This window comes from Cricetulus griseus, chromosome 3 (genome assembly GCF_003668045.3).
Source record: "Cricetulus griseus strain 17A/GY chromosome 3, alternate assembly CriGri-PICRH-1.0, whole genome shotgun sequence".
NCBI lineage: Eukaryota > Metazoa > Chordata > Mammalia > Rodentia > Cricetidae > Cricetulus > Cricetulus griseus.
This window is the reverse complement of record NC_048596.1, coordinates 108439214-108453250: the sequence shown is the minus strand read 5'-3', so window position 1 is coordinate 108453250 and position 14037 is coordinate 108439214. Positions and strand designations below refer to the sequence as shown.

General features: G+C 38.0%; 1 protein-coding gene across 1 annotated transcript; it reads left to right on the top strand.

The window, feature by feature from the left end:
- Positions 1 to 5359: 5359 nt before the first annotated feature.
- LOC100766827 (DNA replication complex GINS protein PSF2-like) lies at positions 5360 to 6103 on the top strand. Its single transcript, XM_035441635.1, is given in 3 exon segments — positions 5360 to 5467; positions 5470 to 5805; positions 5808 to 6103. Coding segments are annotated over 3 exon segments (738 nt in total). The 5' UTR covers positions 5360 to 5361.
- Positions 6104 to 14037: the final 7934 nt, after the last annotated feature.

Sequence of the window (14037 nt, the reverse complement as noted above, 5' to 3'; positions counted from 1 at the left end):
TTTTAATGTGTGCAAGGCGCTGATATTTGGCATATAGGACATGTATTCTACCAAAACTTCATCTATAATGAACAGCAGTAAAGAGCTGACTTACTCAATGTGTATCTCTCATACATAGAATATTGTCAAAATCTGCCAAATCTATGCTCATAACTCAGGAGTATGATGTAAAAGAGGCTTAGTCAAAAGAAAAAAAAACTAAGATCAGTCAGAAGGATGAGAAAGCTTATCAATATTTTGGTTATATCATTTATGAAGACAAAACTCAATTATTTTTCATTTTTGTAGTAGCTTTTAATTACTTGAATTTTGAGCCTGGAACTCTCTGAGAAGCCTAAGCTGGCTTCAGACTCCCAGCAATTCTCTTTCTTGTGCCTTCTAAACACTGGGATTACAGGGGCATGTGTAAAATGTAGAAGAAAGTGTTTTAAGAGCTTTTAAGAAATGAATATTCATAAGCATGGCTGGGTTCCTTTAGCTGGTTTTCCTGTGGCACCACGGCCTAGTCAGTCTTAATCACATTCTTAATCACCTGAGCAGTGTCAGGCATAGATTCCATCTCATGGTGTGGGCCTTATATCCAAGCATAGAGTGGTTACTTTCTCCTACAACATTTGTATCACCATTGCACCAGTCTGTTTTGTCGGCAGATCACTGTTGTAGATCCCAGGTTTTGGAAATGGGTTGATGGTTACTTTTCTTCTGTGGTAGCATGCAGAGTACCTTCCAGTTCCATGAACATTTGTCAGTAGGGGCAAAGGCTTTAGTCAGGCATCAGCCCTATATCTCTGTGATCAGTGAAATACGTAAGTGCTGTCTTCAACAATGGGATCTGTGGTGATATTTTGTTTATGATCTAATAAAAGCTTTTCTGAAGATCAGAATGCAGAGCTAAGTCACTAGTTAACCTCACACCTAGTTAAGAGCTAAGCCACAAGTTAACTACACACACGCTAAATCACTACTTAGCCACATACCTAAACCACTAGTAGCCATAGAGGATAGGCAACGGTGGCTACATCTTTAATTCCAGCACTTAGGAGACAGAGGCAGATGGATCTCTGTGAGTTCAAGTCTACCATGGGCTACACGAGAGTAGATCATTCTAAAAGAGAAACAGAGCTCACACCTTTGATCTTAGCACTTGGGATCACACCATTAATCCAGCACTAGAGAGGAATATAAGGCAGGAGCTCAGTGCAGTCTCATGGCAGTCCGAGGTTTGGTGGAGAGCATTGCAGTCTGCAGTCATGCTGCAGACACAATCACTCCTCTTTGGTCTTAGCCTTGGTAGAGGAAAGAACTCTCAAGTGACTTGACTGCTTTGCTTTCCTGATCTTCAGCTTGCATCCCAATATCTGTGCCTGGGTTTTTGTTAATTGTGCTACAAGGGTCTTATCCTCAACTCATGGAGAGAAATCAATATCCTTGCCAATAGTCTGAGATATTTGGGAGTTCCAAGGGGTGCATTTGGTTAACAACTTGACAAGATGTAATCCATTCTGGTCACTGGAGTTTTCACTTGGTGGAGAAAGATAAATATAGTTGGGGCCCTGTAAATTGGTGACTCCATTTACTTTCCTTTCATATATGTCTATATTTTAGGCATACATTGTACAGTAGTAGGTTTCCATGTAACCCCTCAAATGGCCCTTTGTGTTTGTTGTCCCTAGCCATATTCCCTCCCTTACCCTTCTCCCCGTTTAATCCTCCCACTTCAAACTACCTCCATCTCTCTATAACCATGTATTCTATAATCTATGTGATTATATGGGTTGTAGCGTATGTATGAAGTCTTAAAAGCTACCATCCACATATAAGAAAAACATACAACATTTGACTTTTTGAGTCTGGGTTACCTTACCCAGGTTAAGCTTTTTTCCCCCTAGCTCCACCCATTTAAATGCAAATTTCATTTTTCTTAAATAGCTGAGTAATATTCCATTGTGTAAATGTTAGTCTAGTACATTGTGGTGATATATTATTTATGATTTATTAAAGCTTGCCTGAGGGTATAGAAAGCAAAGCTCTCCACAAGCCATGAAGCCAGGCAATGGTGATTCGCACTTTTAATCCCAGCAGCCATACTAGCTAGCAGTAGAGCCAGGCAGTAATGGTGTACACCTTTAATCCCAGGATTTAAGAGACAAGCAGATGGATCTCTGTTAGTTCAAGGCCACACTGAGCTACATGAAGTTGATCCAGTTCTAAAGAGAAGTAGCTCACACAAAGGTGATCTCAGTATTTGGGATCACATGCCTTTAATCCCAGGATTTGGGAGGTATAAAAGGAAAGAGCAACGGGCCTCATGTGAAGATTTAGTCTGCAGCCACACTGTGGAGAGGCAACAGTCTAGGACTGTAGTCTGAGGATCATGGAACTAGCCACATCACCCTTTCAGTCTGAGGTAGAGGTAAGAGCTAGTGGCTGGCTGCTTTGCTTATCTGACCCTCAGCTTGAACTCCAATATCTGTCCCTAGGTCTTTATTTTTCATGCTACAGTACCTCCTTACAATTATATATTAATTGATATACATTTAAGCTGTTTCTAACATCTAGCTATTATAAATATGGATGAGCAAGTATAGCTGTAATAGGATGCATAATTTGTGGCCTTTGGGTATATGGCCAAGAATAGTATAGTTGGCTCTTTTTCTTTTCTTGAGACAGTAAGCAAAACTCCTTTATGGCCTCTGCATCAACTCTGCCTCTAGGTTCCAGTCTTATTTGAGTTCCTGTTTTGACTTCCTTTGGGTGATAGACAGCAGTATGGAAGTGTAAGCTAAATCAACTCTTTCCTCCCCAACTTGCTTTTTTTTGGTTACAGTGTTTTGTTGCAGCAATAGAATCCCTAACTCAGACACACAGAGTTTTGCTATACTCTTACTTCTCTCTCTTTGTCATTTTTAGAACCTTGATTAATAGACTAAAGTAGACCAAAAATTTGAGCTTGGCATTTAAGGCTGTCTTTAATATTTATCATTGTTCTATATTTTTCATCTCTGCTTCTATTAGTAGTCTGACTTCCCTCCTTCTAGAACTTCTTTTTATTCAATTTTGTGTTATCAAACATTTATACCCTCTCGTTATATATCCAGTTGTTCAAGATGCCAAGCTCAATAAAATATCCCTTTTCCCTTTATGTAATGCAATCTAATAGGGATTCATACTTTATAATGTAGTACTGTGACACAGTATTGATGGTATAGAATTCTCACCCATAAAATGGAGTCATTAAGTATGAAGTCCAATGTGAAGACCACAGTTTCAGTTCCAAATAGCTGAGCTAACATATAGAAGTTCACAGGGATGTATAGTCTTTGGGTATGGTTAATTTTGGTGTGTGATTATTTATTTAATGTGCAATGTTGCTTTTATAATAAAGTTTAAGGTAATTTTAAATTAAAAATGGGACTCATTTTAGGAGATGGCTAGCATTTTTAACTTGAATTTTTTATTTTTGAGAATTTCATACAAGAGTATACCATATTTACATAATTTCTACTCCGAGCTTTTCTCTCTCCTTTCTCCATCTCAAATTTGTCTTTTATTTTAATTATTGATGTTACATACATGTACACACACGCAAACACACACACACACACACACACACACACACACACACACACACACACAAAGAAAGAAGAGAGTCCAAATGTCTTTCAAAAGTTGTTTGGCTCAGATTTGTAGGGAGCCTTATAATTTGTGCTTTTGTCATTGAACAGACTCACCAAGAAGGGTGCATTGCTTCAACCTGGTGAGAGTCCATGGTACAGTTCGATGTATTAGGGGAAACACTGGATCATTGAGGATGCAAAATAAAGGGCAGGCTTTTGAGGGCAGATACTTACACTCTAGATATATCATTCTCATAGAAGTAAGGAGGGAAGATCAGAAGAGGGCTCCTAGCAGGCAGTATGTTATAATTCTGAGTTTCTGAGATGCCTATACATTCCCCTCTCTTATTCTACATCTGTCCTATCCTTCAGGTTCCTACTCAAACCTTATCCTTTCAATGAAGCTCTATTACTTGTTTCAGCACGTTTCTCTTCTTTTCCTTTGACTCTTAAGATGCAAATTATACATTATATGTAATCATTAGTTTACGTATTTTCTTTGTTTATATATTTTTCTATATCCTTTTAACAAGTTTCAGACTCCTCAAAGATTGTATATAGTGTGATTCAATATATTTGCTTTTTAAAATCTGAATTCTGCTCTTTATTGCTTTATATCATCATATATAATACAAATACACTCATTAGAAGATATCTGGGAAACAATGAGAATACTTTTTCCATTTCCCCCTTTCCTTTTAAATATTTTTGAAATTAAAAGATAGCATTGATCTGAGATAGAGCAATCATTAGTACATGGGAGGAGTTGTATAGAGGAAAGGAAAAAGAGAAAATGATGTAATTTGAAAATGTATATTTGCTTTTTATAACATGGACTAAACAAATATGTAGAGAGCTACCACTATGTGCCAGGCTATGGTGGATTCTAGAAGCACACGGTAAATAAATGAGAACAATCTCTGCTCATCTAAGGGGCACATCACTAAAATTCTCATGTATCTAAAATTAAATTCACTGGTTACATCCTTAATAACTACAGACAAGTTCTGATTTACGTATCTTTCTTGCAATTTGAGGAGATCATTATACTTCTACTCATCCATCAATAGGGATACTGGTGAATGTCTTAATACTGCCTTTTCTTGAAGCATCATTTTAGTTAATTGTCTCTTTGATTAGAATCTTTTGGCATATAAATTTCAAATGAATAAAAGAATATTAAGCTGTTATACATAGGTCAAGAGAATGAAAGTATTTTACTATTCTTTTAAACTGATTACAATTTGGCAACATAATAAATATATCTTCATTTTATAGAGTAAATATGAGAAAATTATGAAGATGAGTTAGAAATAAATTCTAGCATATAACTAGTATTATTTGAACCTTTATTTGTATCTTTATTTTAATAAAGTATAACTAATGATTCCAAATTTCACTTAAATTCTTCATATTTTCTGTATATTAAAGTTCAGAATTTTTATTATATTGAGACCAAAGTTTTCTTTTTTTATTTATTTATTATCTTTCTCTCCATTTTTATTTAAATTAGAAACAAGATTATTTTACGCGTCAATCTCAGTTCCTTCTGCCTCCCCTCTCCCCTGCCTCCCCTCAACTAACACCCTACCTATCCCATACCCTTTCTGCTCCACAGGGAGGGTGAGGCCTTCCATAGGGGGTCTTCAGAGCCTGTCATATCCTGAGACCAAAGTTTTCTTAAGAATTGATTTTTCAGAGACGCCGAGGGTTGGGAACGGACCTGTGGCGTGAACTCTTCATCATGGATGCTGCCGAGGTGGAGTTTTTGGCCGAGAAGGAACTGGTGACCATTATTCCGAACTTCAGTCTGGACAAGATCTACCTAATTGGGGGAGACCTGGGGCCCTTCAACCTGGCTTACCCGTGGAAGTGCCCCTTTGGCTGGCCATTAACCTGAACCAGAGACAAAAGTGCCGCCTGCTACCTCCAGAGTGGATGGATGTGGAGAAAATGGAACAGATTCAAGATCAGGAGCGGAAGGAGGAGACATTCACCCCAGTGCCCAGCCCCCACTACATGGAGATCACTAAGCTCTTGCTGAACCATGCTTCTGACAACATTTCCAAAGCAGACACCATCCGGACACTGATCAAAGATCTGAGGGACACACGCATGGCCAAGCTCCGGGTGTCTGCTGACAACTTTGTGTGGCAGCAGGAGGCACATGCCAAGCTTGATAACTTGACTTGATGGAGATCAACACCAGCAGGGCCTTCCTCACTCAGGCACTTAAGCACATGTACAAACTCCGCACAAACCTCCAGCCCGCTGAGAGCACACAGTCTCAGGAATTCTATCCAGAGGCCTGTGATGTGCAAACCCTTGCTGTCTGCTGGTGTCCAAGCTCTAGACCTAATAGGCACTCGGCTCTGGAAGCACAAAGGTGGAAAGATAGATGTGCAACACTGGTGGAAGCTGTGAGTTTGCTACTCATTTCTGTCAGAACCCAGCCACACTGCAAGTTCAATTTCCAACGAATGTAGCAGCCACTAGCATTTCTCTCTAGTGAGCATGGAGTCCTCTGCAAACCATGCACAGTGAGTGTTCAGGCCAGTTTAGTTCAGCTTCTACAAGTCTGACTGTGAAAGCTATATGTAGTTGAAAACTGGGGATGGTGGTGATGCTAATATAAAATGATTTTCCTCTTAAAAAAGAATTGATTTTAACTCTATAACTTATATAGAAATAGGTAGAGATATGTTGTGGACTCTTTGTATTTAAAATATATTAAAGGCGATATCTATGGTATATACATCATTGAGTTCTTTGCATCACAAAGGTCATTTAAATGCCAGAAAGTTATCTTACCTGGTTTAGTACTTAGATATATCTAGTGGAAGCAAATTAAAAGTTAGTTATATAGGGTCATGTGATTTCATTAGCTAAGGCTTGATTGGTTTTAGGTTAATGATGATTGACTGATTTTTGCTGAGTGTCTGCTGGATACATTGTGTTGATGGAGGTCAGATAAAAAGTGTTTATTCTTGCTCCACAAATATTCTCTTGGAATTCTTTTTTGATTTATTTTAATTTGTGTGTCTCTGTGTTTGTATTCTACATGTGTATGGGTGCCCAAAGAAGCCAGACTAGGATGTCACATTCCTTGAACCTATAGTTACAGTTAGTTGGAACTTGCCTGATGCAGGTGCTTAGAATCAAACTCTGGTCCTCTGAAAGAGTAACTGCCACTCTTAACCACTGAACCATAATTCCAGCATGCTGGGGATTTTTTAAACAATTTGATTGCTTTGCCTAATCCCCACCTAATATAGACATAGTGAGCTAATGTCCCATTTTCAAGTTAATGCCCTTGGGAGTCTTAGGTAGCTTAACTTATGCTTCTTTGTTTGAATCCACCACATTTTTCCACAAACCCATTTTCTTCTTCTGTCCCATTTCTTTGACTTTATTTTCTTTTATAAGGACCCACTTAAAAAGTTAAAACTGGAATTTGTGGTGTTAGCAGAGAAAGGGTAAGATGATTTTATGACAAAAGCTTGCAGTCAAGAGAGAAAGGCTTTCTCCAGCAACTAACAATGACCCAGTAAGGTATAGAGTAATGGAGAAAGTGGTAAGTAAAAAAAAAAGACATTGTTTATTAGGGGCCTAGAGACTTCATTAAATTTTTCTATTAAATTCTATGGACAAAACATTAGAAGGCTAAGTCCAGGGGTATTGTGTGTGATAGATTTATTCTTTGAAAGGTCATTCTGATTAGAATATAAAAACAATAAGACCACACTTTTGTAGTGTCAGAAGGTGCTTTTTTAGGTTTGTGTAGTGAAAGTAAGAGTAGGAAAACATTGCCAAATTGAGAAGTATTTACTGTAAGGTGGATGTGGTCATGCATATCAGTGATTTCCAGTACAAGGGAAGCTGAGACAGGGGAATCCTGGCAAGTTTGAGGCCACTGTGGGTTGTAAGTAACACCTTTACTTAAACAATAAACAGAATCTATAGTTTGATAATATAGAATCTATAGTTTGATTATTGGGTTGGGGAGATGATAGAACACAAATAATATGTGTGTTTCTCTGCTACTCTCTCTTTTATAACATTAGTGAGTTTCAGTTTTAGGGGCTCATCCTAATGACATTATCTAAGTCCAATAAGTTCCCATAGACCCAAATTTTAAACACAATAGTCAGTTACATTTCTATCCTCTTAACACCTTAGGGTGAGTAGTTAATTTTAGTATAATTTTAGTACATGAAGCCTTGTTGGACACATTGAAATGTGTTCAATTGCAGCATTTATGAATATAGTAAACACTGGAAGATCACTGTGATGGTTCTCCATTGTCAGCTTGATAGGATGTAGAATCAAACTATTATATATGCCCCTGGACGTGTGTGTGTGAGGGCATTTCTAAAAAGGAGTATCTGAGGTGGGAAGACAGGCAGGCCCTCAAAGTAGATCTGCATAGTCTGGGGAAAATGTGTCTCTTGGTAATGCTCTGTGCATATCAGACTCCAGCTTCTTTAAATATGTCTTGAATACCGGAGCTTGTTGGGGGGGCTGACAAGTTTTTGGATGGTGGTGGCATCCAGCTTTTTGGATTAAACAGCAGCTGAGTTCTCAGTCTTTCCCTATGCAGATGGCCATTGTTAAACTACTTTGCCCTTACTGTTTTCATCATTCTAATAAGTTCCTTTTCATAATATATATTGTATTATTTTGTTCCTGTAGAGAAAACTGCCTAATATAAACTTTAGTAACAGAGGTGGGGTGGTAATAAAGCATCAGATTTGGCAGGATAGATTTGTCTCATGGGCTTGATGATATCTAGAGCTTGTATTCTAATCTGAATGCACTTAAAGTTGCTAATGCTCTCCTGGTTGTATGGAAATCAGTGATAATCCATGGTGTGAATTGCTTGAAGAATTATGCAGGATGAATGCATGTAATATTCTTGATTCAGCACTTGAGAGAGGCAAGGAATTTAGTGACTATCTACATAATGATTTTGAACATTTCTGGAAAATTAAGGAAAATAATAATACTGGCTGGTTCAATTTACAACCTTTGAGTAAAGTCACAAAGGAAAAAATGACTCAGATGCAATTTCCCAGTTCCAGATGTGCATAAAGACTCTGAAACTTCTATGTGCCGTGAGAGAGACAATTCTCTCTAGTAACTACAAGGCACAAACTGCCAAGCAACAACAACAAAACCAGAACAAAATAAAACAAAAACAAAACAAAAACCCCTATGAGCCCTCATCATGCCTGACTTACAATGAAAGTTTATGCCTTAGCCTCAAATATTGTCTCCAAGTAAAGTAAGGTATTGATTGCAATAAAAGAGTGAAAACCCATAACTCTGAATGAAGATTTGTCAGAAGAACCAGATAAGATTGAGGACATTGAACATGAAGATTCTGATCATCTTATTTTGCCTGAGGAAGCAGCTGTCTAGGGAACTCGAAGGCCTATAGCACTGATTTGGGACTGTTGAGACACTCAGCTTCATGGATTGAGTAGCTACCGGATTCTCTGCCTCTTTAGCATGTACACACACATTGTATTCCTCAACCCCTAACATGTAAGTCAATCCAATTAATCCCTTCTCATAATATATTCATTGTTTTGGTTCTATTTCTGTGGAGAATCTTATTTAATATCTTTTTGGTTAACTTTTATACTATTGATAAAAAATCTCTTTTGATCCCTTTTCTTCTCTCATTACTCCCCTCCCTCAATGTTCACATTTTCTTAAAACTCATGAAAAGAATAGATATTTATCATCTATACCTTATTTCCTCTTGTCTTCTGAAGTCACTCTTTTACCTACTACTCCACCAAATCTGCCCTGCTGTCATGGTAACTATTGACCACACATTGATGTAGTCCCTGACCTCACCTTACTTGGTAGACCAGCAGCCTTTTTTGTCATAGTTAATCTTTTCTACCTTGGCATGCTTAACTGATTGGCTTCCTTGATTCCACAGCATTTTGATCATCCTATACCTCAATAGATACTTCTTCTTAGCCCTTTTATCTAGGTTTTCCTTTCATTTTCCTCTTATCTTTGTAGTGGTGTATTCTAGGACTTAGGCCTCAATCATTGCTCATCCCTTATGTTCTGTACCCCATCTTTCCCACTATGAGAACACCAGATACAGTGCGCCTAGAATTAGTCCCTAGACATTTTCTTTCAGTCTCACTGCCTAAGTGCCACTTATATAACTGTAGCTCTCAATTTTTATCTCTGGCTGTGATTTTTCCTTTGAGCTCTAGACTAGTAAATCAACATTACTACTACGATGTTTTAAAGCATCTCAAATTTAGGCCCCAGAACTAAACCCCCAATACTCCACTTTCCAATTCCCTTCTCTGTCTTAATAGATAGCAATTCAATTTTTCTAGTCTCTCAGGCTAAAACATTGCTATTTTTACATTATTACTTTTGTTTAACCCATCAATAAAATATCTTTATCATTACTTGCCTACAGTGTTCAATATCTTCCTAGTCTTCATACAGTACTAAAGGAACACTTTAATTTTATTTAATTATTTATTTATTTTGAGACTGGATTTCAGGTAGCCCATGCTGGCCTAGAACCTGTTACATAGCCAAGGATGACTATGACCTTGTGATCTCCCTGACTAACTAGCCCTCCCAAGTGCTAGAAATACGTGTGTGCCCCATTAATCCATCAAACCTAGGGCTTCATAAATGCTAGGCTAGAACTCTACTGAAAAAGCTACATCCTCAGTCACTTTAAATTTTGAACTCTACTTTTAACTCACAGATTATATGATAGCATTTCTCTTCTCAAAACCTGCCATTGATTTCCATTACGTAAAAGAAGTGGAGGTCCTAAATAATGAGCCATCATAATTTTTCCAATATCATTTGTATCTCATGATTGACTCTACTCCAAGTTTATTCACTGATTTTCAGACACAAACAGCACATTATCATTCTTAGATGTGTTTACTTCCCATTCTTCCTTTTCGGGGTATTTATGCTTGATATTTTGTGAGCTTACTTCTTCTTTTTCTTTGGGTATCTGCACAAATTTCACCTTATTACTATAATTATATAAAAGATATCTTTTCACTTTTTAGTTCTTTACCCCCTTTCTTCAGTGTACATATTGCCAGCTGATAAAATGTATTATGTATTTATTTTGTTGGCACTATTTTGTATGATTCCCTACATTTTCTGTGGAAATCTATTTTTTCTGTATTTCTATAATCCTTGTACTTTACAGTGAGTTTTTATTGTTGAACAAATAAGCATGTATCTTTTCAAATGAGAGCTTTTATCATTTAGAACTAAAAAAATACCCAAACCAAAAGGAAGACAGACCTGAATTCTAAGCCTGGCTCTGGTAACCAACAGTCTCTAGAAATGTAGACAAGCCATTTAATAACCTAGAGCTTCAGTTCTGCAGCCAGTAAAATAGAGCAACTAAACTAGATGAATTCTTTGGACCTCCTGTCCCTAAACAATACTCAGTATCCTATTGCATTTTCTTTCTTTGAGCTTCCATTATATTATAGATGCTTACTATTCAACATTTAGTAAGGTGTCCCTCAGAGGATGCTGGGTTTAACACTGAAGTGACTTTTGCTTGTAGCACATAGCTTCTTTATTCTGGCACTTGTGGGATATTTGAGAAATTCTAAGAATATAGTTTAAGAGTCTTTTCTTCCTATATTAGCCTCATGGACTTTAACAGACATAAAGGAATGAAACATAATTGCATATCCAAATATTATGCGATATTTTATCGATAGCTAAGATGGATAAACTCTGAATTGGGGGTTAGGTGAAATCATAGCTATTTAGAAATGCACAAAATTTATGATATAGGCTCCTTCTATTTAAGATGCAAGTATTGGAATTTTAAGTCTGTAACTCTGACCTCTCTTGGAAGCCTGCAAGCCAATTACCTCTTCCTTAATAATCTCCAAACCATTCAGGAATTGAATTCCACTCCCCTCTCTGCACACTTTATTGATGAAGTCTTCTTACAATAGAGCCTTTGTAATTCAACACAGATTGGGGAAACTATACCTGAAGAGGATTTTCATCAAGGTATGGGGCATAGTAAGTATATTGGAATTTCACAAATAAATATTGTGCTATTAGAAAATACTTTAAAAACCTACAAAGAAAACATCATTTAGGATATTTCATAAAATTTATAGCCAGTAGGAATTATTATTCAAGTTTTACCATTGCTAAACTTAAGTGTTAGCAGGGATATGTGGGTTTGGAGGAGAGCTTGTTATTTCCAGCCGAGTTTCTATAAGGAGAAATTTGAAAGCATTCTTGATTTTTTTCACTATTCTTAATGTTATAGTCCTTTGTGATTTGGGACAGCATTGTGTTTGCTTTTATTTTGGGCTTAAAGGTTTGCTTAGCTGTGCATCATACTGAGGTAGATAGGGATAACCAGGACATTGTGATAGAGATAGAATCATCAGAAATGAAATTTTATTTAAAATTAAAGTGTAATTAGTTATTTGTTATCCCTCCTTAGTTATAAATAAATAACATGTTACCTTCTACAGAATGATGGGGATTACCTTCTACTTTCGACCATGATGGTTGTGTTAGGCAGAGTTCTCTAGAGGAACAGTGCTCATATATTGTATCTCTTATAAAAGGGTATTCACTAAATTGGCATACAGGATAGTAACTGGGTAATCTAACTGTGACTGAATGCTGTGCAAGTACAGACATGTGTGGCCAAGCAGTCTATTACACTGAATGCCTCAGTTGTGCTAAATCTGACACAGAAGGACTAGAAGATTCCTAGAGAGCCACCAGTCTTTAGTATACATTGGAAGCCTAGAGAAGATGGGGTCTGAGGTTAGTAGAGAACAAAAGTAGCAGCCACAGCCTCAGCCACAGTCTTAGCCGCAGCAGCAGCAGCAGCAGCAGCAGCAGCAGCAGCAGCAACAGCAATCACAGCAAGAATTAGTGTTCAGGAGATCTTGTCCCTTTCCCTTTATCTAGGGGACTGTGCATGTCTCTCCTAGAGTCTTTCTTTTTGGGAGGGGGGAGGGAGGGAGCAGAAAGAGGAGGGGAGAGGAGGAGGGGGGGCGAAACATGAGGGATCAGAAAGATCAAGATTGAGTCCAGGGAAGAATAGAGAAGGACAGCAAAAAAAGAGATACCATAATAGAGGGAGCCATTATAGGCTTAAAGAGAAACCTGGCACTAGGGAAATGTCAGGAATCCACAAGGATGACCCCAGCTAAGAATCTAAGCAATAGTGGAGAGGCTACCTTAAATGCCCTTTCCCTATAATGAGATTGATGACTACCTTATATGCCATCATAGAACCTTCATCCAGTAGGTAATGGAAGCAGAAGCAGAGATTCACAGCTAAGCACTGAAATGAACTCCTAGAATCCAGTTGTAGAGAGGGAGGAGTGATGAGCAAAGGGGTCAAGACCATGCTGGGGAAACCCACAGAAACAGCTAGCTTGAGCAAGTGAGAGCTCATGAACCCCAGACTGACAGCTGGGGAACCAGCATAAGATGTACCAGGCCCTCTGAACGTGGTTGTCAGTTGGGAGGCCTGGGAATTCTATGGGGCCTCTGGTAGTGGATCAGTATTTATTCCTAGTATACGAATCGACTTTGGGAGCCCATTCGGTATGGAGGGATACTCTCTCAGCCTAGTTACATGGGGGAGGGCCTAGGCCCTGTCCCAAATGATGTGACAGACTTTGTTGATTCCCTATAGAAGGCCTTACCCTCCCTGGGGAGTGGATGAAGGATGGGATGGGAGGTTGGTGGGCGGCATGGTAGGCTGGAAGGGGTGGGAGAGGGAACTGGGATTGGTATGTAAAATAAGATAGTTTTTAATTTAAATAAAAATTTATATAAAAAGAATAATAGTGTTCAGCAGGCAGGCGGGCAGTATTGCTTTTTCCTTAGAGTTTTTTTTGTCTGGGCTACCTGTTGGCCAGTCCACTCTGAGGGACAGTCTTCTTTCCTCAGGTAACTCTTTCTGGAAATACCCTTACAGATCCACCCCGAGGCATGGCTCTTAGTAGATTACAGATCCCATCAAGTTATCAATCAAGATTATTGGTTACAGTAGTTTTATCTGTGAGTGAAATAAATACTGGTTTTGAAATCACCTGGCTAGTGTGATAAAGTTTAACATCTTGAATCCATTGTTATGGATCCTGAACCTGAACTGTGTCTAAGTGGCAGAAGTGATGAGAGGGTTGCCAGGATGCTAAGAGCATTTGAAAGAAGGTAAAAATATTACATTTTCATATTTTATGTTTTCTTATTGCCTCTTCTTGCATTTGAATCTTAGAACTATTTTTTTCTTAGATTTTTTCTTTCATTTGCTTCCTGCCAAAATTTCTCCTCTCTAATGTTTTTAGTCCAGTTGGCTTCATATTTATTCCCCCTTCCTCTTTCCTAATATTTCATC